The 26,362-nt window shown below is 36.1% G+C and overlaps 1 protein-coding gene across 1 annotated transcript in view; it reads right to left on the reverse strand.

The window, feature by feature from the left end:
* Positions 1-5,227: 5,227 nt before the first annotated feature.
* The window catches only part of LOC306844805 (receptor-type tyrosine-protein phosphatase T-like), a gene marked incomplete at its 5' end in the record, with an annotated part of 223,783 nt that continues 202,648 nt past the window's right edge, over positions 5,228-26,362 (reverse strand). The window contains 9 exons of the mRNA XM_079377179.1: positions 5,228-5,676; positions 7,519-7,654; positions 10,333-10,496; positions 12,852-12,977; positions 13,718-13,849; positions 15,506-15,679; positions 16,939-17,088; positions 18,932-19,067; positions 22,188-22,342. Of these exons, the coding sequence (XP_079233305.1) occupies positions 5,623-5,676; positions 7,519-7,654; positions 10,333-10,496; positions 12,852-12,977; positions 13,718-13,849; positions 15,506-15,679; positions 16,939-17,088; positions 18,932-19,067; positions 22,188-22,342 (1,227 nt within the window). The 3' untranslated portion in view covers positions 5,228-5,622. The remainder of the gene's footprint in view (positions 5,677-7,518; positions 7,655-10,332; positions 10,497-12,851; positions 12,978-13,717; positions 13,850-15,505; positions 15,680-16,938; positions 17,089-18,931; positions 19,068-22,187; positions 22,343-26,362) is intronic.

Genomic DNA, 26,362 nt, shown 5'->3' on the forward strand with positions numbered 1-26,362 from the left:
CCATCTCGTGCCACACGGCGTAATGTTGCCATTATGTGCCAAACGGGTAACCTTGACAAATTAAATGTGTAATTCCCGGTGGATGTGTGGTTCCTTGTTGCAAGCCCAGATTTAGAATTGAATTTGAAATGATTGACATTAAGGGATTGGCAGAGGGAGGATTCCAAAATGTTTTACAAATGACTCTGAACAGATTGCCATTCATAAAGTCGTTTTACAGGCTGTCTAATGAATTCTACTCTGTCATGGCTTTAACTGTAAGTCCTAATGTGTTTTCATATTGCTTTTTCCAAAACTATTACCCTAAAGTATTAAACAGTGGGGTGTAACTCCTCCACATTGTTCTCTGGATATGAACTTTAAATCATGAGCTGGAATATTAAAAGCAAGCAAGCAGCCAGAATACTTTAGAACTGTCGCATCCAGTTATTGTTGTTCTGATTTTGGTTTAGTGTACTGAATGAGTCACAGCTGATCTGATCATACTAACTTGATCATTGCTGGGGCATATACTACATTTAACTCCGCAAGCAGGTTTGTGTCAATGCCACGGCCATCAGTTCATCATGCTGGATAAGGTTACAGTCTGTGCTAACCAGACAAGCTCTTATCTCATGCCATCATGTGAAGTTAGTAAATTTGATTATTATTTTTTAAATTTGGAACTTTTTATGTTTTGGAAAGATGTTTATACTTAGCAAGGCTTTATTTTATTTGATCAAAATTACAGTATACAACTTATATTATTATGTGTGTGTGTGTGTGTGTTATGTGCACATAGATAAGCATAATTACATTAGTTTTTTTTTTACATTACTAATTACATTAGTTTTTTACATTAGGATTTAATTTTCATTTTCATCTTTTTAAAGCAGTCTTAAAGCAATCACCTCTCAGATATGTACTTACATCTGCACTGACATATTATCATCTTGTTAAAGGTTCATTCAGTTGTGATCATTTTGTAGATTTTTCTTCATCTGTCAGTCCTGTAATCTATAATTAAAGCAACTCAGTGCAATCAACCACAATTCCACATGTGATTTTCAATGAGATCAAAGCATCAATTTCTTGATGTTTCCCAGCCTCCCCGAGCGGCTCATGCAGCAGTGCAGTCCAATCTTCATACAACCTTGGGTGAGATTTACTTTGACTGATACCGCTGGCAGCAGCTCTCCATAGGTTCCTCACATATACCACAGGTGTAAAAAAATTATGTTTATAAACAGTGTTAATAATTCATCAGTGCTGACCTGCCTCGCAATGGCCTTGCTGTGAGAGGGGGATTAATAATTTGTGGATGTGAGAGAAAAGCACGCTGGTGGACAGACGCTATGAAGTGATCGCTGAGACAGACAGGCCGGAGAACCGGTCCACTACAACCTTCTAGTGATGGAGCAACCACCATTACAGCAGCGTCCGTGGCTGTAGCTCTGCATTTTAAACCGCTTGTAGTTTCTCAGAAAATCTCGGAATAGGGTTGTATCTCTAGATTTTTTTTTACAGAATTGTCTGGTCTACATAATTTCCAGTTCCTTTAATTTGTCATTAGGCTATTCACTGAAAATTGCGGTTGAATTATTTACTTTTTTTGTCCTTCTTATAGCTTTTGATAGCCACTGCTTCCAATCCACTTTTGTTGTAAATTAAATTTTGTTCCTTGCACTTTTTTTATTTTCATTTTTGGGTGAACTATTGCTTTAATTTAAATCGAGATGTGCTTATTTGACATGGTGCTGTGAAATTAGCAGCATAGCACTAATGCTACAAGCTTTTCTTTTTTTAAGAATAATCTTTGCCTCTTCACTTGAACAAGCTTTTCCAGCACATGAAGGAGCATAATTGCTGTGTTGTGTGTGAAATAGCAAGAAGAATTATAATGGTTAGTCCACAAGACAACGGATGCTTCACCTATTAGCCCACGCCACATGCTAACAACACAGGGTTTATTCAAGGATTACATCTCTTTAGCGCGGCCGGAAAGACATTTGGTGCAGAGGTTCTTTTTTCATTCTGGTCAAAATTGCTTTTTCAAGAAAAACAGCCCCTACTGAGCCCTTGTGGAAAATTGAGGACAATTACTTTGGTGTGAAAATTACCTATTCCTCATATCATCCATTGCTAATTTGAGTACAATGGCTTTAACGCACCTTTTATTAAGTTTGTCCCCAATGATTTTCAATAAGACATAGAAGACAGAAACAGAAGTTAAAAACTTGAGAAAGTCGTCGTTGTGCTGTTTCCTATCAGACATTCTCTGCTAGTACAGTATATACTGTATCTGACATCAAAGCCCACGGCGGCAGCTTATTTCTGTACTTGGCACTCTCTGGAGTGGATCTCTGAAGACTCGTCTGTCTTTACACGAGTCTCTGCTGCAGCCTGGGCCTTGACTACTTAAAGAAGCACCTTCACCCTTTGAGTTCTCATTGTTTTTGATGTTGGTGCTGTACAGGTGGGCATGAGGGCAGAGCAGTTGAACACAGTATACTGAGCGCACAGCCCACATAATGGCCACGTGTCTATCAAAACTTTCATGCAAAACGTTTGTATAACCAAAAGTAAAAAAAAAAAAAACACATTTCTGATAACATTCAGAAACAACATTTTCAAAAATGAATGGGAACGCTAGTGGGTCATTCTTTATTTGTGGTGGCAAGTGGTGTCCCTCTACTTTACAATAGTTGAAATAAACTTTAAATACCAATAAATCATAAAATGTTTACACGCTTGTATTCTGTAGGGTAAACACAATTTGTGCACGGTTAATAGTTACTTTTTTGTTTTAAAATACATATTTAATTGAGTTTTAGAGATGTAACAAAATATGGATGTTCCTGCCATACCTTAGAGAGGTATCATAGAATGTATTTGCAACAATATAACATTTTTAACACAAATAATGTGGTTATATTGTGAGTTTAAACACTGGAGTCACCATTGAAATTTTTCAAAAATCTAAATGTTCTTAAGCTTTAATTTTAATGGATTTAGCATATTAAACTAATTTTAAATGCATAACAATATATTTTATTAGAAAAAAACAAACAAGCATTTTTACAAATTTTGCCTGTCATTTGCCACCCCAATTGAAGAATGACCCTAGAAATGTTAAAAATCCTGTTTGATATTGCATCTAGTTCATGCAACACACTAGACATGGAAGGTCAAGTCGAGTGCCATGCATTATGGGATACAGCATACAATGCCTGGTCAAAGACTTTAGATCTACAAAGACGGTGCACTGATATTATTTATGAATGGGAGAAAGTGCACCGTAACTGGAAAAAAACTGAAAACAGGGCCTTGGTGCCTTGTTTCTTCAGTCTTATATTTCGCATATGAGTGTGCAGACTTTTTTCAAGTATTTTACTTTTGAGAAATTGCAATATGCCAATATAATCCTGCCTTCTGAATAAAAAGGGCAATCGCTAAATTAATAGTAAAGTCATCACGTCCTTGTAGTTGCCGTTAGAAGTTCTCTTTGCTATAGAAACGGTCAGAGTCCTGAGACGCGTTTAAGACTGCACATGCTTAATGACTGGTCTTGCCTGAAAAATCTGCTATTTGAGCATAAAATACAAAATTTATGAAACGGATGTTGTCAGATTTCATTACTGATTTCAAATATGACAATTAACCTTGGTCAACATCTTTGAAGAATTGAATATTTCCCCTTTCAAAGAGATCGGAGCTGTACTTGCGTGACTGGAATAGTTAAATGATGGCCGCCGAGTGAAATGACTTGCCTTAAAGGGACTTTTGTGGCGTGCTGCAGTACCAAATTTCAAATTAAATGATTAAATGATTGAAAATCCTGAAATGTTCAGGCACAAATGGCACCGTTTCGTCAGAATGACCCCATAACAGTTTAGTTTCCTCAGTGTCTGTCGGACTGTAAAGAGGTGCAGATGTTCAGCTGTCATTACTAGAGACCGAGGGATCGTAAGTGAAACGACAAACAGAAATTTAGCGCTTCAGGAAAGTTGCTGTTCAACATTTTGGTCCCTTTATTAGTTATCACAATTCCAAGCAACAGAACCACCATAGTCATGAAATCACCAGCTCTATTTACCACTTTGCTAGACATATAAATGATAAATAATCATTGAAAAGTAAAAATACACAGTGAAGTAAAACAGAAAAGCAGGCAGTGAATTCATGAAAATTCAAAAAGACACAGTCCAAAAAAAAAACAAAAAAAAGAGTAAGTGCCGTAACCTTGTGTGATGTCTGGTTTTCAGTGAAACATTCATATATTCTTCTAAAAAATACGGTCATATCACAGTTTTCGTGCAAAACTCTTGGATTTACAATTAAATTCACTAGCTTTTATCACACTGAAAAATGCAGATGCCCGGTTTCAGAAAGCTTGAAGAGTTTGAAAAGCTTCTCAACCAAACTGTGGTTTAGAAAAGAGTCGCCAGCTGTTTAATGCTCGAAATGCAGCTAGGCATTGTTCATGATATTCATCTTGTCTGTGGTTTGGTGGCAGTCCTTCTATTTAATGTGAGAAATTGGCACTTCAAATCAAATGACGCAACAGGATTTACAAATACAAATACTTTGGGGGTGAATCTCACAAAGAAATGCATTTTATATGTATATATATATACTGTATATATATATATATATATATATATATATATAATACAGTAATTATGTATTTTATTTTTAATTAAGCAAATGAAGCTTATTTTTAAGTGTATATTTTCATATTCCTGACAATATTTTTATTGCGCTATAATACACTATTAACAGTTAAGCAATTACTGGTCCAAACTAGCCTCCATTTTCATGATGCTAGATTTAATTTCTCATTATACATCAGTATGTCATTATTTGTGAGATTCACCCTTGGAGGTAACAGACATATAAAGTGCAAATGACAAACAGAAAATACTTTAGATACACATTTAATCTTTAACATTCACTGCCCACATCAAGAAACAAAAACCAAAATGGCAACATCTATTTTTAGAAAGAACAAACACTAAAAGAAAAGACAGAACGGCAATAGAAGAAATATTACCCAAAATGTCCAACCTTTGAAAAATCTTTATGCTGGTCTGTAGGCGAGCGGCGTACGTGTGTGAGAAAGCAGGCAGAGTGAAAACGCACCAAAGGGAGGAACCACAAAAATCATCAGAATAACAAAAATATCCGTCCTCACGTTTCTCTGCAAATTTGCTTAAGCTTTGTTTTCAATTTTTATTTTATTTTCTTTAAATCTGTACAGAGCTCAGGGAAAGTCTATTTGGTTATTCCCAGCTGGCATGTAGAAAGAAGCTTTTTTTTTTTTTTTTTTTTTTCACCGTTGTTCTTTACATTGATGGGTAACATTCAAGGCGTAGCTAAAAAGGAATAGGACTGTACAAGATCACTTCACGGTCCAGGATACACACTCTGATGCTGGACATTGACAGAAGAAGAAAGAAATGGCAATAACGTTTTGTTTTATTTATACAGTATTTTACAGCGAAGGGTTGAACTTTAGTTTCCTGTTCTCATCACAGAAGCTCACAGGAAAGACTGAACGATGAGTCTGTGATGAGATGTTATTCGGAGGAAGAAGAGAAGATTGCTTTGCTTGTTTTTCCCCCTTCTTCACCTTTCGAACGTTCAGAAGGCATTCAAGCTCTCCAAAGCCACCTCGTAACAGAATTTGTACTGCTCCTAAACAAAAACAGAAGCAATAGCAACAATGCATTAGCAGTTCAAAGGCAGACGCCGCTCAGAGGAGATTTCCCTATAACCCCTGCGTTAATAATGCAACCCCATCATTATACAGTCACTTTTATTACAGGAAAAACATCTGCTTATAATAAAGAAACAGTCTCATCAGCCGGGCTCCTGTTATTTTTATAATGCATCTTTTACAAAGTTTGTTAACATTAGGTTCATTACAATGTCATGTTTATAATAGACATCGCAAGCATATACAGAATTATCTAGAATCCATTTTTTAAATATAAAAATCAATGCAATCAATCTCAGCCTTAGAGGACATTAATTAGCTGTAATCGTTAAAATTAGGAATCTAATAGAGCAATAAAATGAATGAATATACATAAATCAATTCAAGAGACTGCACTCCCAAATAGGAATTTCTTGCTGATAATTTTTTTTTTTTTTTTTTTAAATGAGTACAAATAACAAAAATCACTAAATAAATGTTTTATGGATTTATTAATAGTTACATTTAATTTCGAGTCTGATGGCCATAAGTAACCTGACGTTAGTCTTATTTTTTTGATCCAGCATCACATCAGCCGCACAGCTGAGTGGTTTTCTCCAGCTGAGCGAGATGTTTGGAATGCAGTCGGCGGAAGAGGTGCAGGACAGATGTCTAATTGCACCTGCAGCAGCCTCCTATTACACTCAAGACGATCTCTCAGAATTGCAGAAAGTTTTGAGGTGAACGCGTAATTACACTCCTTTTCTGTCTCAGAGCGATGAAGAGCGGCAGACATGCTGAGACTCAAGGAACTGTTGCTTCAAGTGGAATCATCAAGACCACCAACAAAATTCCTGAAGATAGTGAGTATCTGAATATGTAAGCACTCAACAGCCTTCATCTGGTCGAGAACTGAGAACGATGAGGATGGAATCATATGGCGGTAAACAAAACATTTAAATGCTCCCTGTAGAGAAGACTTGTGATTGGAAGTAGATTGGAAGTCGTATTTAAATGACTAGCTAACAAGTGGCAACCTGTGTTAATGAATGTGATTTAACTAAAGCCCATTGGTTAATATTAGTATCTTTATCATCGTATATTTAAACATCCTATTTCCTTTGAAATGTGAATACTGGAAAGATTAACAAGGTCTTTAATTTTACAAATAGCTAACTGAAAGTTACTAACAAAAAGTAACTTCACTGAAGCTATATCATTTATATTTATAAGATTACATAATTCAGCTAACAAGATCTTTTTATTAATTTATTTTATTCATATGTTAATACACATAAATTAACACAATATTACTTAAAACACATTTGTACTGCTGTTCAAAAGTTTGAGGTTGGTAAGATTTTTTTTTCTCTTCTGCTCACCACGGCTGCATTTATTTGATCAAAAATGCAGTAAAAACAATTTTACAATTTAAAATAACTATCTGAATATATATAATTAATGATGCAAAGCTGAATTTTCTGCATCATTACTCCAGTCTCCAGTGTCACAAGATCTTTCAGAAATATCCAATATCTAATATGCTGATTAAACTTATTATTATTATTATTATATTAAAAGATTGTACTATTTAATGTTTTTGTGGAAACGACAGATTTTTTTCAGAATTCTTTGATGAATAATAAAGAAAAAATAGAAATCGAAATCCTTTATAACATCGTCTTTACTGTCACTTTTTATCAATTTAATGCATACTTGCTGAATATTACTGACCAAACATTTTAGTGTCTTGAACTGACACTACACACAATATTAATTACAACACATTAAATTATGCGAGTCAACTGAAAACACAGCAGAGAGATATGCATATAGCTCACCATTGTCTCCACCATGTTGGCTTTGTTGTTCCTCAGCGTCTTTACTGTGTGGAACACGTCCACGATGTTCTGCTGCTGGATCATCTCACAGATGCTGCAGATGGCACAAAACGTCCCGCTGCGTCCTCCACCAGTCCTGAAGAGTTCAACAACAATAAGGCAGGAGAAACAAATCACACATCCCATAATGTCACAGATACGCAGAGTTAATATCCCATAAAATCACAGCTTGACTTGTGACACATTTCTGAAGATCGCAGGCCTCGTGGCTCCAACCTTGAAGTGTGTCATTTTATTGTGATGTTGAAATAGCTTCTAATATCTCTATTTAATGTGCAGCCATTCATAGTTTCATTTCCTCGAAAAACACAAACACTGATGGCACATTACGAACAGTTTATAAGTATAGTCTTCATCAGAACTGAGATTACGAAAGAAAAAGGCTTGTTTTTGAATCTGGATGTTTGCTCCCACCCCTATCCGGAACGCCGGATCCCTGTCAATCTTCAAGCAACAACTGAAAACTCATCTCTTTCGGCAGTACTTGACTTCATCCTAAACTCCAAAAAAACAAAACAAAAAAACTCACTCTTTCTCTCTATCTTTCTCTCCCTCCCTTACTAGCTTGTACTTATTTGAACAATGACTGAGACTTGGTGTTACGAGCACTTCCTCTGTCTGATTGCCTCTTCAAGATGAATCGCTTTTTGTATTCCCCAATTGTAAGTCGCTTTGGATAAAAGTGTCTGCCAAATGTCTAAATGTAAAATGTAAATGCTTGAACAGAGGACATTGCAGAACTACTGGTAAATCAGATAACTAGCACTGATCACGGGTCAGTTTAACACCTGATTAGTATCAGGATGATGACATGACACAATCAAGTAGAGAATTGTCTTCAAAGTGATTCATGCCATTTACAGAATATCAGCATAACTGTGACATTTTAAAATTATTTCTCTCGGGGAAGCTGCTCTGCATTCAACAGCTGAACTTTTTTGACAGTGATGGGAAAGTAATGAAGTTGTCAGATCTTTTGTATCTCTCTGGCTTTAATTTGTGACGCCGATAAGATTGTCCTTGGCTCAAAGGCTGTGTGGTTTTATCCTTCAGTCCTTTTAAAGCTGCAGTTTTAATCTACAGTTCTGTATCGACTGCTTCACAGTGCACACTGATTTTGGTGAAAAGCTGTGAAATACACATCTTGAATGATCAAAATTTGCTTCATTAAACTCGTATTAGCCACAGCAGACAGTGTCTTGCATATGTTAAAATCTATAGAAAAATCAGTCTATTGCAGTTAAAGGAATAGTTAACCTAATAATGAAAAGTTGCTTAAAATATACTCAGGCCATCCAACTTGTAGATGAGTTTGTTTCTTCATTGGAACAGATTTGGGACATTTAGCATTACATCACTTGCTCACCAATGCATCCTCTGCAGTAAATGGGTGCCATCAGAATGAGAGTTGCGTGTTTGTAAGAAACAAATTCATCAAGACTTTTGATCTTTAATCCGTTACTTCTGGGCAAGATATAAGGCTTCATCCAGTGAAAAAGACCATCCCCTGTTGTCCTCTCACATCAAAATCCACATATTTGTTTACAGCTGTTTTGGACAGTTTTCACTTGTAAATGGTGCTTGATCTACACATATTTCTCTCCTGATTCAGAGGAGGCGACTTGTTCACTGGAGGAATCTAAAACGCTGCTGCCAGGATTCTGACTAGAACCAGAAAATCTGAACATATCACACCAGTCCTCAGGTCCTTACACTGGCTTCCAGTTACGTTTAGGATCAATTTTAAAGTACTATAACTTGTTTTTAAATCACTCCATGGCCTAGGACCTAAATACATTGCATATATGCTCACTGAGATTATTAGGATCAAGTCAGCTAGAAATACCAAGGGTTCACTCAAAACACTTTTAGCTATTATGCCAGCCAGTTTTAACCAGCTTCCAGAAGAGATCAGATGCGCTAAATCAATAGCCATATTTAAATCTATACTCAAAACTTATCTGTTTAGCTGTGCATTAACTGAATGAGCACTGTGCTATATATTTTATGTTTAATCATTTTTTATTCTTAACAATTTTAATTCATTTTAAATCTATTTTTAAATCATTAAACAACAATTGTGATTTTTTTAATGATTATTTTAATTTATTTTATGTAAAGCACTTTGAATTATCATTGTGTATGAAATGTGCTATATAAATAAACTTGCCTTGCCTTGAGGATGCGTTACTTCAAAAAGGACTCATTTGAAGTTAAAAACATTTTAATTGATTTGTTTCTTACAAAAATGCAGCTTTTGGCTTTACTAGATGTTAATTGATGGACTAATGTTGCGTGGATTACTTGTGGATTATTGTGATGTTTTTATCAGCTGTTTGGACTCTCATTCTGACGGCACCCATTCACTGCACGATCCATTGGTGAGCAAGTGATGTAATTCTAAATTTCTCCAAATTTGTTCCAATAAAGAAACAAACTCATCTACATTTTGGATGGCCAGAAGGTCAGTACATTTTCAGCACATATTTGGGTGAACTATTCCTTTAAGTACATAGAATGTGCATTTAATATGTCATCAAAAATGCATTATATTTCAGGTTGATACCTCACACACCACATAACATTATCATGCTATGTCTTTTGCTATGTTTCTATTAATATTGTCCAGTCAAATCTGCTCATCACAGGGTTTCTCCAAACAAGACTAACTCATTCATACATTAGCATGTTTATGGGTTTATGTAAAACAGCTGTGTGTTGTGATGGAGCTGGTGTTGTGGAGGTCACACTTACAGACAGTGGACAACCGTGCGTCCGTCTCCTCCGTCATACTGTTCCTGCCACTTGGCCAGTCGTCTGACCAGCTGCAGAATAGAGCGTTTGGACAGCGGCGTGTCTCTGTACGCTGGCCAACCAATATATTGGAAATGCTGGACCAGCCGGTAGCCGTCTTGAGGCTGGAAGCAAAACAGGAGGCGTTTTGAGAGCATTTATCCAGAAAACATTTATGTCAACTTGTGTTTCACAAAGTGAAAGTGTTGAACTTATAGTATAAGACTGACACCCCATAGTCAAGAGAATCCACATGAAGTCAAATGAAATTGAAATTGACTTATTCATAATAATGTTGATTTAAATATCTCAGTTGTCTCTTAGACAGCAGTGAGGTTAAATGGAGATAAATGGGGAGGTTCAGAAGAGATCTCCACAATGTCTCAAAGCCTTCAAAATTTCTCATCAAATTTTTCCTCGACAAATGGTCTGAGCTGCTATTCACATTAATTTTATAGCTCTATATCCCTTACACTGTAAAAAAAAAAAAACACCATAAAAATTGTACATAAAAAATACTGGAATATATTTTTACAAGAAACTACCATTTCAGTCTTTCTACATTAATTTCATTATTATGTTGTTTGCCATTGTTTTGTAATTAATGCTGAAATTTACTAGCAATTTCTGATTGAAAACGGTTTCTACACCGTTTATTTTTATTTTAAATTTTTTAGGAGACGCAACAAAATTGATACCGAAATTAAATCCTAACTAAAAACTCAAGCCTCCTGAGCTTTGATAGTGCAACCTTGGAACAATAAATAACTGAAAGCTGGCTTGGAAAACGATTGTAATCAATTTGTCTGTATATATATAACATTCACACTACCTCCGATTCTTGCAGTGACACTGAAAAGCAAAAAATAAAACATGAAAACGAAAAGCAAAAGCAAACAGAGATGTCAGCTGGATGCTACAGTCAGACCGGATCAGCTAAATGAGAGTCATATTACACACAATTTGCCATCGATGGAGCCATTTCATGGCAAATTTGTGATGCTGTGGCACTTATTTATTTTGTGCCGCTATGCTGCGCCGGCACTGATTAGCTACCCGGTAAACCTCGCCTGTCACCGGCGGTTAAAGAGAATGAGGGGGAAGAAAAGAGAAGGGAAGCAGGAGGAGGCGGGATGAGTCTTCTGAAACATTTGACGCTCAAAACACGTCAAGCTTCAGTAATGACTGCTAATGTGCACCAACAGAAAGCTCAAGCTAACTCGCATGGAAAAGAAGAAAAACTGCACGAAAACCAGCCATGGCTTTTATCAGCGGTGGCAGGATAGAGGTCAAATATTTATGTGATTATTGTGCTCTTGCATATGTGTCTGGCAGAACGAATCACGTTCAAAGATGCATGACGTGCTGAGTGTTGAAATCATGCGGACTGAGAAGGACTATATAGTCGAGGCCTGTTTCTGGTTTATGACATAATTTCTCACATCACTAACTCAGGGTCATAATCTCAGCCGCTGTTGATTTACTGTCGCATTAGGAGCCAAATCAAAGGGACCGAAGTGAATTTTGATCTCTTCTTTAGCTCTAGGATTTTGGCTTTTAAAAAGCAGTCATAGTAAGGATGGATTGACACTTTCAGGGGGTTCAACTTGGCTTGAGGTTCATCATCAGGAAACTGTTTGAAAACCATCAGTATTTCTTCCACTTCAATTTAGTAGCTAATGGAAAAAAAAAACCCTATTGCATCTTTAAAAAACTCTGCAGATTAAAGTTTTAAACTACAGATTTTTGAAAAAAAAAAACTGCTTGTTGACATATCATTTGACAGGAATAATTTAAGCAGCTGTTGCTATGGTTTCTCCTCAGGTCAACATGACTTCTGTTCACAAGCATCTCTTTAGCGGCAAGTGAAAATGCACACTAACTTTAAACTTATCTTTTGTCACTGAAATTTTGCTTGTAAGCTCATGAACTGAGTTTATATATATCACACTTTCTGCAAAAACATCATGCTTATATGGTGTTCTTCTGCCTAAAATGTTTAGAAGAACAACTGTTTTCAATATAAAAAAAATTTAAATAAAAATGCTTCTTGGGCATCAAATCATGATTTCTGAAGGATCTTGTGACACTGAAGACTGGAGTAATGGTACTGAAAATTCAGCTTTGCATCACAGGAATAAATTACATTTTAAAACATATTCAAATAGAAAAGATTATTTTAAATTTGTAAAAATATTTCACAATATTACAGCTTACTGACTTTTTGATAAAATAAATGCAGCCTCTGTAAGCATAAGATATTTGATTTAAAAACATTAATTAAAAAAAAAAAAAAAACCTTTGAACAGTAGTGCATATATAAAATTTGCACTGTCACCAAAAAAAATCTGGCAGACCCGGTTGGATCAAGTGATGGAGTGAGAAGCAAATCAATGAACACATCTCTGCCTCAGTCACTCAACTGAGTCCCAAAGAGCCACTAAACTGCAGTGCCTTCCCTGTCCACTGACCCCACTTACCCGTGCCATGTTGCAGATCCTAAAAATGCGATTAATAATGTCCTCGTCAATGTCAGCGGAGATGAATTCAACCTGAATGGGGCCGTAGCAGCAGGAGCCTTTCTCTGGCCAGTACTGCATGCAGAGCTGTAGCGAGGGAGAGAATTACAGCAAATAAGCACACTGAACAGAAGTCCACATTCAGACAACGTGACTCAATAATGTACTTAAGAGTTCATGAAGTTGAAATCTAAAGAGTGCAAGAGAAAACTGAAACAACCAGTCCACAAATCTAAACTCAAATTGTTCCAATGATCCCTCACTTACTCACTCAAACGTAAATGAGTCACATCATGATGAATCAAATTTCCCTTGATCTTCTGAGATAAAAGAGTTAGTTATACTATGAAAATATACTGTAAATTTGGAACTCCTAAGTGAAAAAAGACATTTATTGAAACTAAACAAATGAATCATCTCATTTATAACTTTCCTGAAAATTCCTGGAAAAAAAGTTGTGTTATAATATTAAAAAATATATATCAGTTATATTTCATATGTACACTACCATTCAAAAGCTAGGTGTGTACTATTTTTACACTCAACAAGGCTATATTTATTTGAACAAAAATACAGTAAAAGACGCAATACTGTGAAATATTATTACAATTTAAAATGGCTGTTTTGTATTTACACTATACATATACATTATATAAAACGTAATTTATATTAATGTGTGCATAAAACCTTTTTAGGCTGCATTTTTCTTCTAGATTGAGCGTCATTCACAAAAATCCATACAACACTATGAGGAAAATAAATCCCATCTTCCAACATTCAATTGCAACAGATAACAAATGGTGGCGAGGGTCAAGTACTTCACATACCTGTGCAGCATCCATTTCATTCAGCATCACAATAGTGGAGCAGTTGTAGTCGAACACTAGCCTCCAGAAGTCGGCCACGGTGTTGGGCAAAGGGTGCTGCGTTACAATGAAAGCCGCCGGCTGTTTGTGGCTCTAGGACAATCAATAAGAGAACAAGTTAACTCTTCCTTGCAGCACTGAAGATGTGCCTGAACCCAACACATCCCAACGTGCCTCACATGTGTAATGACCTAAACTAAATGGAGAACTGCAGAGGGACAGGAAAGACACAGAGACTGAGTGATAACCTTGCCAATGGATTCATTGACATGGACCGCCAAGGCTTGGTTTGAGACAAACACACACGCTCTGCTAGAACGGATCAGCCGTTCATTTCATTTGCTGCTTATCTTCTTTTCATCTTGTTGTTCTTTATCTGAGGTGCGTGTCTTCTGTCTTGATTATCCTTTTTGGATGCTGAGTGAAGATGCTGGTTTATGGTACGAGTGTGATTATGATCTATGTGTGGAGATTACAGAGATGTGATCTAATCTTGTACTCTGTTAAATTGGCTTGTTTATATGAGATTGTTACTGTGTGATCTCCAGGCTGTTTTGCTCCACTTACCTGGAGTTTATCAGAGTGTACTATGGCATGCTTTGTAATATATAATGTTTGAGTTATTTACTGTAAAAATACTGCAAGTTTTAAAACTCAAACAATTCCTTCTTAGTTCAAATAAACCATTTATTGACACTGAGCAGCAAAAAAACAACACTTTTAAACTTAAAACTAGATAAAATTGACGATGAAGCAATGCAAAATATTTAATATCAAACCCATCGTCATCTGTCTCAAGATGTATGCTGTGCCGATCTGATTCTAGTCTGATTCATGCGAGTGAATTAGTTCATTCTAAATGTTCCTCTAATACTTCACAATAGAACATCCGATTTATTTCAGTTTGTTTAGACATCCTTGTAAATGAACACACTGAATCAATTGAAAGTCGCTACATGATATTTATTGCAAAATATTGTTTAGTTGTATATAATACACATTTTGATGTCACGATTTGATGTTATCATTCTAATTGAGTTTATTCTCTCAAAACCCCTTATTGTTTTGTGTCTCATATGTAACTTCAGCTAGCTACTTGTTAGTAGCTTATAGCTTGCTACCTTTTCAAAAGAGTAGCTTGACTCTAATTACTTTAAATTACAAGAAGTCATTAGTTTCAAGCTACATTTGAAAAAAAGTTCTCCAGAGTTCAGACAGCGAAGATCTGCGAATGGCAACATTCTGAATGCTCCTTTATAGTTTAAATCTCGAAAAATCTCGGCCTGTTTAATCCGAAATGTTTAAAAGAGAATGCAAAATAAATGAATAGCTTAATTTGGACTAAATTATGAAATTACAAATTTATGTTTGGCTATTATAAGTGGAAACAAATGTAATAAGACCCCTTTAAAGTTCAGTGCAAGATTGACAACAGAATGCAATTATACTAGATTTTGGTAACACTTTACTATAGGGACCAGTTCTGCCTATTATTAACATATCGGCTGTTTATTAGTACTTATAAAGCACATATTCTGCATGACCATATTCTACATCCCTAATCAATACCTAAACTTAACAACTACCTTACTAACAATTTATAAGCAGCAAATTAGGAGTTTATTGAGGCAAATGTCATAGGTAATGGTTTGTTAATAGCAAGAATTGGACCTTAAAATACAGTGTGACCAGATTTTTAAATTAAACAAAGTAGGCCAGGTGACTTCTAACAAAAGCGATCAAACTTACATCCATCAGTGCTGCATTGATGTAATTGCTGGATTCGCCATCAACAGAAATGAGGAAAGGCAGGCATCGGTCCACTGCGAGGACGTCCATGCTGCGGTTCTTATCGTGGTTACGCGGGAGCAGACCTACGCTGCAGTCCTCCGGACGGACACGCGGTGTCACAATATTCAGAGTCTGAAGAAGAAGACAAGAAAGACTGTAACATATACCTTTAAAACATAGAAAAACATTAGGCTGCTCTTGGTCTTACTTGGGGAAAAAATTGTGCGTTTAAAAACAAATTCCGCTCACACTGCTGGTCCAACCACAAGCAATGCAAATATTTTAGTAAACCGAAGGTCAGTCATTACTTATGTATAAGACAGACTGAAGAACAGAGACGTTGCGGGAGAGAGAGAGAGAGACAGACAGTGAAAAATGGCTTACGAGAGAGAGATGCAGCGCTAGATAGAAAACGAAAGATCTGGGAGGAAAGAAAGATAGAAACATATTCATCATATTTTATGAGACACCTCACAGATCTAAAGCTTTGCTTCCCAATCAGATAGTAGCGGCTCGCTCATTTCACAGGGAATACAAAATATAAAGGTACCATGAAAAGAAACAGCTCAGCTCTGGGCTTTATGGGGCTCCAGCTCCTCGATGATGGCTTGAAAAGAAACCCTTTCTGCCTTGACGTTTGAGTCCCCATGTCTTTACTCACCTGCCTCATCTAAATGTGTTAAGGATGCTGTCGTGCTTTGCCGATTTACTTATTTAAGAGCACTTCGAATTCAAGAGTAATCATGAAGAAATCACACCAGAGAGCTTGATAAAGTTGTTAGAAATAGCTGCGAGGCCTTCAGCCATAATGCAGTACTACCAATCGACAGCAAAAACCTTGGAGGATTCAGTAAATTAGGCCTCCACGTGGGCTGCTCATGTAGCTCGCTGATTATAGTTTAAAGAGCTGCAGGAACACGAAGCATTAAGTAAAAAAAAAAAGCATGTTCCCACTGTTTTTAAGACTCAGAGGAAAGATCAATCACAAATGACATCTGTTTAGTATCTCATTTGCTCTTCATAGACTCTAATGAGATTGAATGAAGGGCAAATGGAGAAAGATATGAGAAATCAGATTTCTACATGTGTCACAGACTGAGCTCAAAGTCTGAAATCAAATAAGACTATGAACTTACTATGAACTCAAACATTTCTCATCAAGTTCTTCTAAGACTAAATGATCTGAGGTACGCAATTCACAGTAATGTTTTAGGTCTGTACTTTCGGGTTATGAAAGAGCAGTTTTCCCTCTGGACATATTCATTCACTTATTGTTTTGTTGTGCAAAATGTTAACTGTTGTATTGATGGTATGTTCACATTATGAGCAATCTACATAGGAAAAACAACATTATTTTGGTAGAAATGGATCTATTTGTGTAGACGGCTCACCTGAAACTCATCTTTGATCTGGCTGGAGTTGGTCTGAGGGTCCAGTCTGCTGATGTTGTAGTAGATGGCTCTGAAATCACACACTGGGATAGCCGTGTTCCCACACAAACACGCTTCCAGAATGGCATCATGCACAAACACATACTGCTCCTGCAGAGAGAGACAGAGATATCAACACTTACAGAAAATACTGTGGTACACTCATATAGTAAGACATGCTAATATCATGTTAAGAGCATATATGAATGCACCAAGTTTATCAAATAAATATGTATCAAATAAACACATCCTTGGTGTGCATAAGACACCTCTTTTTAAAAAAAGTCTTTGTATGTGTGTGTTCTAAAAACATATATGTTTTTTAAATCCGTTTAATATTTAAATATAATGCAATATCAGATTTACAATTCAACCCTATTGCAGACACGTTTAATTATCTAAAATGATTGAAATGGCTGGTAGCTTGTAGGCCACATGAGACAACCTCCCTTTGGCATTTTATCACCAATTTCTTAATAATAAAAATACTAATCACAACTCTAATATAATTTAAGGGTTTGATTTAAACTTATACATCTTCAAACCACCCAATCTACATAATTCATGAACATCCATACACAAATGTTTAAGGAGCCTGACCTCAAGCTGAGAGCGATCGCGCTCAGCATCATAGCAAATCATCAGGGAAATATAGAGTGGATACTCCGCACAAACGTTAGTATGAGAGCGGTGCATGAACACTGATGCTTGAAGCGCAATTTGCTGATGGCGAAATGACTCCAGCCTCAGGGATGTTTTACATGGATTACAGCGCTGCAGCTTCTGATGCTGAAATCCTGCGGTGGCAGCCACGTCCCCCTAAACCGTTCCAACTGCGGCCTTAAAAATGAGATCAAGGGGGCACTCAAAGCACCGTCCCCATCCTGCAGCTAATATTAAACTCCTTCTTAAACCCCAGCCCCGAATATGGGCCGGAATTATCCATATTTTAACTCAACAATGCCTCCGGCTTAAAGGTTTGAACGCTAATGTAGGCCTTTGATCCACACTAAGCTAAAGTCAAGCTGGGTTGACCTCTCGCACCTATTACTCCATAACCCGGTGAGCACTTCTGCGGAGGGCTGAGGACAAAAGACGAGGAAAAAGCCCTTTTAAAGATTAATTGCTGTGTGTTGTGTCTGTGGAGGATTATCTTTGAATGGAGCTGCAGGCTGACACAAATTGCCTCCCAGAAGCCATTATCACCACCACTGTGTTTAGTGTTAGTCTTTTAAAAGCATGCTGTTTAAAAGCATACATCCAAAAAACATGGAATATCAGAATGGATCCAATAAAACGCCATGTCAACTTGATATAGTCAGTGTTATTTAGTGAGCATAAATAACAAGAATTATTATTTAAACATCAATAATAATAATAATTTATTATTATTATTATAAATAATAGAAATAAACCATCATTGTGCAAATAAATAATTCTGTTAATAATTCATCAGTTTTTCACATCTAATGCTTGAATGTTAATAAACAATTACACTTATATAATATGAAATGTAAAATAAGCCAGTTAATCTTTTATATTCATTGTTTCTAATTGTTGCATTAAAAAAAACTAAACTAAACAAAAACAAATGATGCAATAGTGCAATACTAATTTTCATCCACCGTTAGGGGGGATGACTTTGAATTCCAACATCCAGTAAATTCTGGGTAGGGAATCTGCCTGTCAGAGCCAAGGCAAGTTCATATTTAGGCTGTTTTGATGTTACAGTGTGGAGATTAATGTAGGGAAGAGAAAGGTTATCTAAGTTTTAAGCTGAAAATAGATGGCTTCAGTATCATCTTCACAGACTGGAGAGCTTAGTAAAAGGCTATGTGAGTGTGAGTGAGGTTCTAAAAACAGTGAACGGGTAAGTAAGTGAAAGAATGAATGAGTATATAAGTTTGTGCATAATCTGACTGCCTGAATGACAAACTCTTGTCGTTCTGCTCACCTCTGTCTGGACCATGTTGACTCTCTGTGAGCGCAACTCTCTGATGCAGTTGAAGATGTCCACCACACCTTCACTCTCTGCCATGTCCAACATAATGTCCACTGCAATGAAACAGCCTGTTCTTCCAGCACCAGCACTGCGGAAAATACAGAAGAACAGATTTACGTGAGACTTTTGACCTAATGATAACCTTCTACCAGCACCGTTTCTGCTGTAAGACTGCAACAAAGTGACATTAATAATGTTACAAAATTATATTTCAGATACGCTACTTTTAAGCTGTCTGTTCAAAGAAAAACTGTACAATTACCACAAAAATATTAAGAAGCATATCAAGAACTGTTTTCAACAATACTAAGAACAAATGTTTGTTTGTGCAACAAATCAGCATATCAGAAGGATTTCTGAAGGATCATGTGATGCTGGCTGCTGAAAATATATTACTATAGAAAACAGTTTTTTGTTATAATAATTCACAATATTACTGTTTTACTGTATTTTTGACCAAATAAATGCAGCTTTTGTGAGCATAAGAGACTTATTCTATATGTTAATTTATCATTAAATACAAATAAATGTTTATATATTTATATTTAATCATATATTTACTACTAATCCTAGCCCTTGAATTTATTTTGTTATTTATTTATTTTCATTTTTCTTGCAGGAATTTTGTGCCCCCCCCCCAACCCCCCCCCCCAAGATCCAAATGTTAGGTGTTACAAAAACAAGGCTCTGGCAGACCGAGATGCTTGTGTGTGTAAGAGAGCATTTGGACAGAAGATGTGCCATCAGTCAGTCTAAAATGACACCCCCACACACACACACACACACACACACAAATACAGAGCAACTCCATGGTGTCACAGATTGGCCGTCACTCACAGTGATTAATGAGCGAGTGGTAAACCACTGACAAAAAGAAAGTAAGGGATGGAGAAGGAGAGTCAGGGAGGATGTCCTTTACACCTCACATCCCCAAATTACTTTTTCATTAGAAAAGCCTACTGTATCATAATTGATATGCACATTTCTAAGGCATCTAAATGATCAATACTTTGCAGAAAAACAGTTGGACACAATCTACTACATGCCTTCTGATGTCTGATTGACCTTTTAGTAAAAGACGTTAAAATGCCCCCTTCAGGTCATGGTACCAAATCTTCTGAAACAAAAATACAGATTTTTATAAAGTAAACATAAGACTACATTTAATATTATTAGTAATATTCCAAGATGAACATTCACAAGACTGAAGCAACAATCATTAATGTGAGTTTAATTACATATTTTTTGTCTCTCACAATATAAACTACAGAGCTTTGATCGTAAAACTACAGATAATTACAGTACATGCATTTTATGCAAGTAGTCTGCTATACTGATATAAGGATCTCATTGATTTGCATTACATTTTACATTTGTCTAAAGGGTCAGTACACTGTTCCATTTAAAAAAAAAAAAGTAAAACGAAAGAAAATATATAATTTAATATGTCAAGCTTTACAGGATTAACATATGCAGCATTGTTTTTAACCAAATTGCCAAAAAATTACACTATCGAGACCTCAAAAATGACAATAGAGCTTCATAAATGAACCATAAGAGTAGCCCATATTATTCGTATGCTAATTTTGTGTTAGGAACAGTCCAAAATGCAACGGAATTTACTGGAATTCTTCCCCCTCCACCACAGATCTCAAATTTCATGCAGACTTTACTGTACAGTACTGCTAAATATGGTATGTCAGTTTGTGTTGTGACAGGTTTGATGACAGTGACCAACATGATTGGCTCTCACATATCCTATTACTGACATCAAACCTGTTGCGAGCAGCCAGGAAATTCTGCTAAAACTCCTTTTGTGTTTCATGGAAGAAAGAAAGAATGTTTGGAACGTTCTGAAAAACTACTGCTTGAATCAAAATCTTAATCTCTGCACCAGGAGCCCCTGACACTTGGGCTAATCCACTCTGAAAGTTTCTTTGTCACATCTGCTTCGTCTCTATGATTGCAGGGCCGACTGCAAATTTACACTGCCACTTCACAGTCCCCTGCTGTCACCTTTCATTCTCAAACCTTCTTCCCACACGGCCCCCAATTACTCCCCACAATTGTGAGAGCGAGTCTGTCTATCCGTGCATCCATCTGTGAGCACGTGGGCATGTTGTGGACAGATTCATGGGTGTCCATGTGCCGAAGCGTCCTACGTTAGTGTGAGAATGTGTGAGTGCTTATGGTTATGTGTGAAAATAGTCTTCACTTGTATCTCCCTGGGTTCTTTTACTGTTACATGAGAAGTTAGTTACTCTGCCAGCAAGCGTTCATCTGGACCGTCAAACATTTGCAATAAAGTAAATGTTTAAACAGATTACATAAAATCAATGCGTTTATCTAATTTCACAATGGTTTCAATTGGTTCTACACTCTTACTAAAGATGCATGAGAATAAAATAGCTCTCGTTTATCAGTAAATGATGGAGCAAAACCTTCTGAAGGGCAAAGTTTGTATGGCAGAATTTATCATCACGGAAGCTAAACATGTATAAGTATCATCTGCAAGATCACAGTCAAAAATATTATAAACACGGCAGTGTTATTTTTTAGATTTATTTAAAAACCATTATATTATTAATACTAATATTTTAAATTAGCTTTTATTTTTATATTTTCAGTTTTCTTTTTAATTTTCAGTTTTTAGTTTATCAGTGTTATTAGTTTCATTTTTAGTTTATTTTGTTTAGAATATTTTAAATGATCTTTTATTGTTATATTTTCAGTTTTCATTTAAGGTTTTGTAATGTACTTTTGTGCTTTTTATGCTTTATTTCAACTACTCAATATTATTTTTTAATAGTTTTAGTTATAATAACAATATTACAGTACATGGACTCTTTTAACTTTAGCTAGTAAGCAACCACTCAGAAAACTTTAGCAACTACAAAGCCTTAATCAGCTAGTTTTATTCTAAAATGGTAGCAAATCAAATTAATTATTTTTTATATTAATTAAATTTTTATTTATTTTATCTAATGACATCCATATATAAAAAAAAACTACACAGAGCAGCCCAAGGACCAGTAAACACACCTACACCAGAATTTAAATAATCAATGGACCTCTCTCGTTGTAGATTCATTATCACACCATCAGTCCAACTTTAAACCAGAAACTTTGACTTACAATAAATGTATGTAAGAAGAGTGAGAAAGGACCCGTAGGAAGAGATGCAAGAGAGGTTTAGGTAGGAGCACACCTGCAGTGTACCACGATGGGTCCTGCGTCTGGAGGATTGAGAAACTTGACCTGGCGGATGAAGCCCAGCAAGCCTGTGGCGTAGCAGGGAACGCCGTGATCGGGCCAGCTGGTGAAATGGAACTGCCGGATTTCCCGAATCTCATGGTGACCCTTCTGCAAACAGGAGCATGTGGTGAGCTTAATATCAACAGGTGTCATCATCTGAGGGTAACAGGTAGGTGATTATAACAGAAGATGGCTAGGATTACCAAACCCAATAAATGCATGTCAATAACAATCAACACCATGTGGTATTTTCTGGCAGTGTATACAGTGTAATTACTATGGGCACAACATTATGGCTAACCTGATAAAAAAAGGCCTCATACAATTATGGTATCATGGAATAAGTCAAGGCATCACTGTAACATTTAGAGCTTAGATTTTCTCTAAAATTAGTGCAGAAAATTTGATGAAATGTCATTCAGGGCCCCATGGTCGGTGTTTGAACCACTGCACAACTACACATTCGATCAGTGTGAGCACTCCGGCTTTTCACACACTGTGTTGTGTTACAGTAGAAACATTTCCCCCTTACTTTCTTACTAGCACTTAACGCTCTGATAAGCTTTTAATTATAATTTGGGATTGAGAGCGGCGTAATCCGTGCCTGGAGGTGCTGATACCACCAAGCGAGGACCCGTGTAGCCGTTTAACACAGCTTGTGTGTGTATGAGTCTGGAGAGTGTGTGTGTAACTGAGCTGCTAAAGATGATGAGAGGTAACAAAAGCTGGAAAAAAATAAAAACAGAATACTCTCTGATATCCAACACTTGGGAATGAAATCCATAACTAGACACACACAAAGCCACTCAAGAATGGTTTTATGAAAGGAGTCAATCCAACGTTGAATATTAATATCACCTTTCATAATTTATCATCTTTTTGAACGACTAATTAAACCATTTGACCATGAAACTCTTGAAATCCAGAATACTATAGTATGTGTGATTTGAGTCACATATCTCTCAAAGAGGGATGGATGGATGGAGAGATAGATTTTGGGGAAAATTTTAATTTTTAAAAATATGACAATGCAAAACAAACAAACTTTAATTGCTCCATATATACATATACTTTTATAATCTATAAAAATAAAATATAAAAATGCACATAAATCCTTGATTAAATAACTTAACTAGACATGTGACGCGGACATGTTTTCATTAGATATATTTTCATTTAAGATTTTAGCAAACTCTTGACAAAACAAGATTTCGAGAGCCTTTTCTCTGGAGAAACATCTGAGAATCAGAAGACTTGAGCAAAAGTCCCTGTTTGATATATCCATTTGATCTCATTGCTGTCTAAGAGGAACCAGAAAACATCGCTAGTCATTTTCTGCTCCCACTCATTATGAAGCATAACTATGCGCCGAGAAGAGGATGTACCCTAACAACTCTCTTTCAAAGTTGAGGAAGCGTTTGAAAGGCAGCAGCCTCGTGAGACAGATGGATTGAGTGATTTTAGAAAGTTGCTGATGACATGCTGTTCCAGACTGCGCTCTCCCCCTCAAAAACGACTCCCAAACACTAATTTCTCCCACTATCAAAGCTTCCCTACATCTGTTCTGTTTGGATTACAACACTCAACAACAAAACTCTACCCGCTCCTAAGAGCTTTCTCTGCGATTTGCTTTCGTTGCAAAATATTGTCTGTTGGCTTATGTTAAGATCTCGTAAAGTTTGTTTGTTAGAACATTGTGGTTATGTTTTTTTTAATTTATGCAGATCTGACGTCAAGCTGTTCCTGTATGATAAGAACAATAAAACTGATTGAGTGAGAGATGCGTTATGGGCTTAAACTCAAGCTGATGGTTCATATGGTATGGATGAACATGAGACTAGATGAAGAGGTGCATGCAGAGGGTGCTGAAAAATGTATTTTTTTAATGCACTTGAAAACCAAAATTGCATCTCATCCCATTAAACACACAGACATAAATAAAAAAAATAAAAATAATAATACATATAAATATGTATATATGTAGTATATATGTATATATAAATATTAGGGCCGGGACTCGATTAAAAAAATTAATCTAATTAATTAGAGGCTTTGTAATTAATTAATCGAAATTAATCGCATTTTAATCGCATATAAATATTTGACCTGAGAACAGTGAGAAGTAAGTTTTTTTATATGGATTTTTAAATTTCCCATCCACAGGGCCAACCAAAGCGGTCTCATCAGCTTCTTTGTCCATGTTCACTGTGGTTTGTTTTTGGCTGTTTCTCAATATGCGTTCTTCAGCGATCTTGCGTCCTTGTGTTCTCGTTCTACGTCATCATTAACCGTCAAAGTTCAGTTCCGATTCTCAAGAACGCAAGTACAGAGGATGCATGAAAGCAGTTTCAAGAATATGTTCTTGAAACTGAGGATGCATCGAGTGCAGACTTGAGAGAATCAGCCTTTAGAAATCCCAGAAAACGGAAAGCCTGTAAGCTTTAAAGTCGCTCTCACAAATACTTAACGGCTCTTCAAGTTGAAAGTAAATATTTATCGTTTTGTTTTAGTTAATTTTAATAAAAGTTATAAGACCCGGAGAAAGTCTGCATTTTTATTGGCATATTAAAATGAATCTTAACAGTAAAACATATAACGCTCTAAAATAAAACAATACAATTATATGAAAGTAATATCTATAATAGTATGAAATGTTTTAATAAGTTATGACATTTTGTAATATTTATTGTTCATTGGTCGCTGCTTATGCTGAGACTATGCGTCAGTTAAGCAAGAACGCAGTACATCTCAGTTCTCATAAGTGTGCGTTCTGTGTTCTCACGTCCTTCCGAGTTCGTTCTTCCAAGGCATAGATATATATACTGACTAGATGTCGCCTTGGGCCTCTAAGCATACGTCAACATCGCCGCCATCTTGGGTCGGGGATCTGAAGGAAGCGCCAAAGTTTCTCGGCATTCAGATCAAGCCGGACTTTTGTGCTGTAGTAGATATTTTCATGAACTGGATGTTTTCAAAGAATGGTTAACCTGTTTTATACTGTAGCCTAATCATTTAATAAGCTGTTGTAAATACTGGAAAATGTTTTCACACTACGTACGCACGTTATGTTTGTTTTTGTGTTATATAACCATTTTACGCTGGGTCATTGTATTGCGGCTTGCTGATGTACAAAATAAACCAGTACAATTCAAATGTTTTAATTAACATGAATTTTTAAGTATGGATATCACACCATTGTAGCCATTTTGTGTGCAGTAGACTAGGCTAAGGTAAGTAATAGTTAATTTTAAGTTCACTGAAGTGGAAGAATAATAAGCTTACACCTAGTTTTGAAGTAGATTAATATCAAAAGCTTCAATTTTCTCTGGACTCGATCATAAATACATGTCTGTCAGTTGTAACAAACCAAAAAACTAAGAAAAATCATTTGAGATTTGGACAATTTATGATGATTTAATTTCTGCCTAGATGCAGATGTTAGGTTCCCCATCCTAACATTCTGAGGTCTGTTGGTCAGGAAGTCCATAATTGTTTTTTTCCCGCTTTGTTTGTTTAACTCGTGCCTTTATTAATTTAAATTTTGCTCTATTATTTATTTATATTTTATATATACTTTATATTATTCATGTTTTTTTCATATCACGATCAGCATCCTTGTAATTGTTTTGTGCATTGTAGAACAAATTAATTAGTTATGTAGGTGTGTCTAAGTATTGTATTGTATATGATATATCACATATTTATGATAGAACATAGATGAATTATTTTACTTATATCATATAAGTAAAATAATTAATCTATGTTCTATCATAAATATATGTCTGACATTTATAATAAACCAAACGGCTTGAAAATCGGTTGAAAATTAAGCAAATTAAGGTGATTTTAATCGTTGATAGTTCTCTGCCAATGTTAACTAATGCAGAGTAGACGCGGCTTCCCCCGACCCAAGATGGCGGCCGCGCTGACGCATCGTTCCTATGGACAGCAGCGTCAGAGGTGACATCTAGTCAGTATATATATCTATTCTTCCAAGGAAGCTTGGCAAGACCGGTCTCCACGAGAACGCAAGTCCGTTCTTTCCGTTCTTGGAATTCTGAACGCTAGTTGGTGCTCCAGTATAATCGGTCCGCCGAAACTCATCCAGTGAGAAACGTTCCGCGGTGC

This window comes from Barbus barbus (assembly GCF_936440315.1).
Source record: "Barbus barbus genome assembly, chromosome: 25".
Taxonomy (NCBI): domain Eukaryota; kingdom Metazoa; phylum Chordata; class Actinopteri; order Cypriniformes; family Cyprinidae; genus Barbus; species Barbus barbus.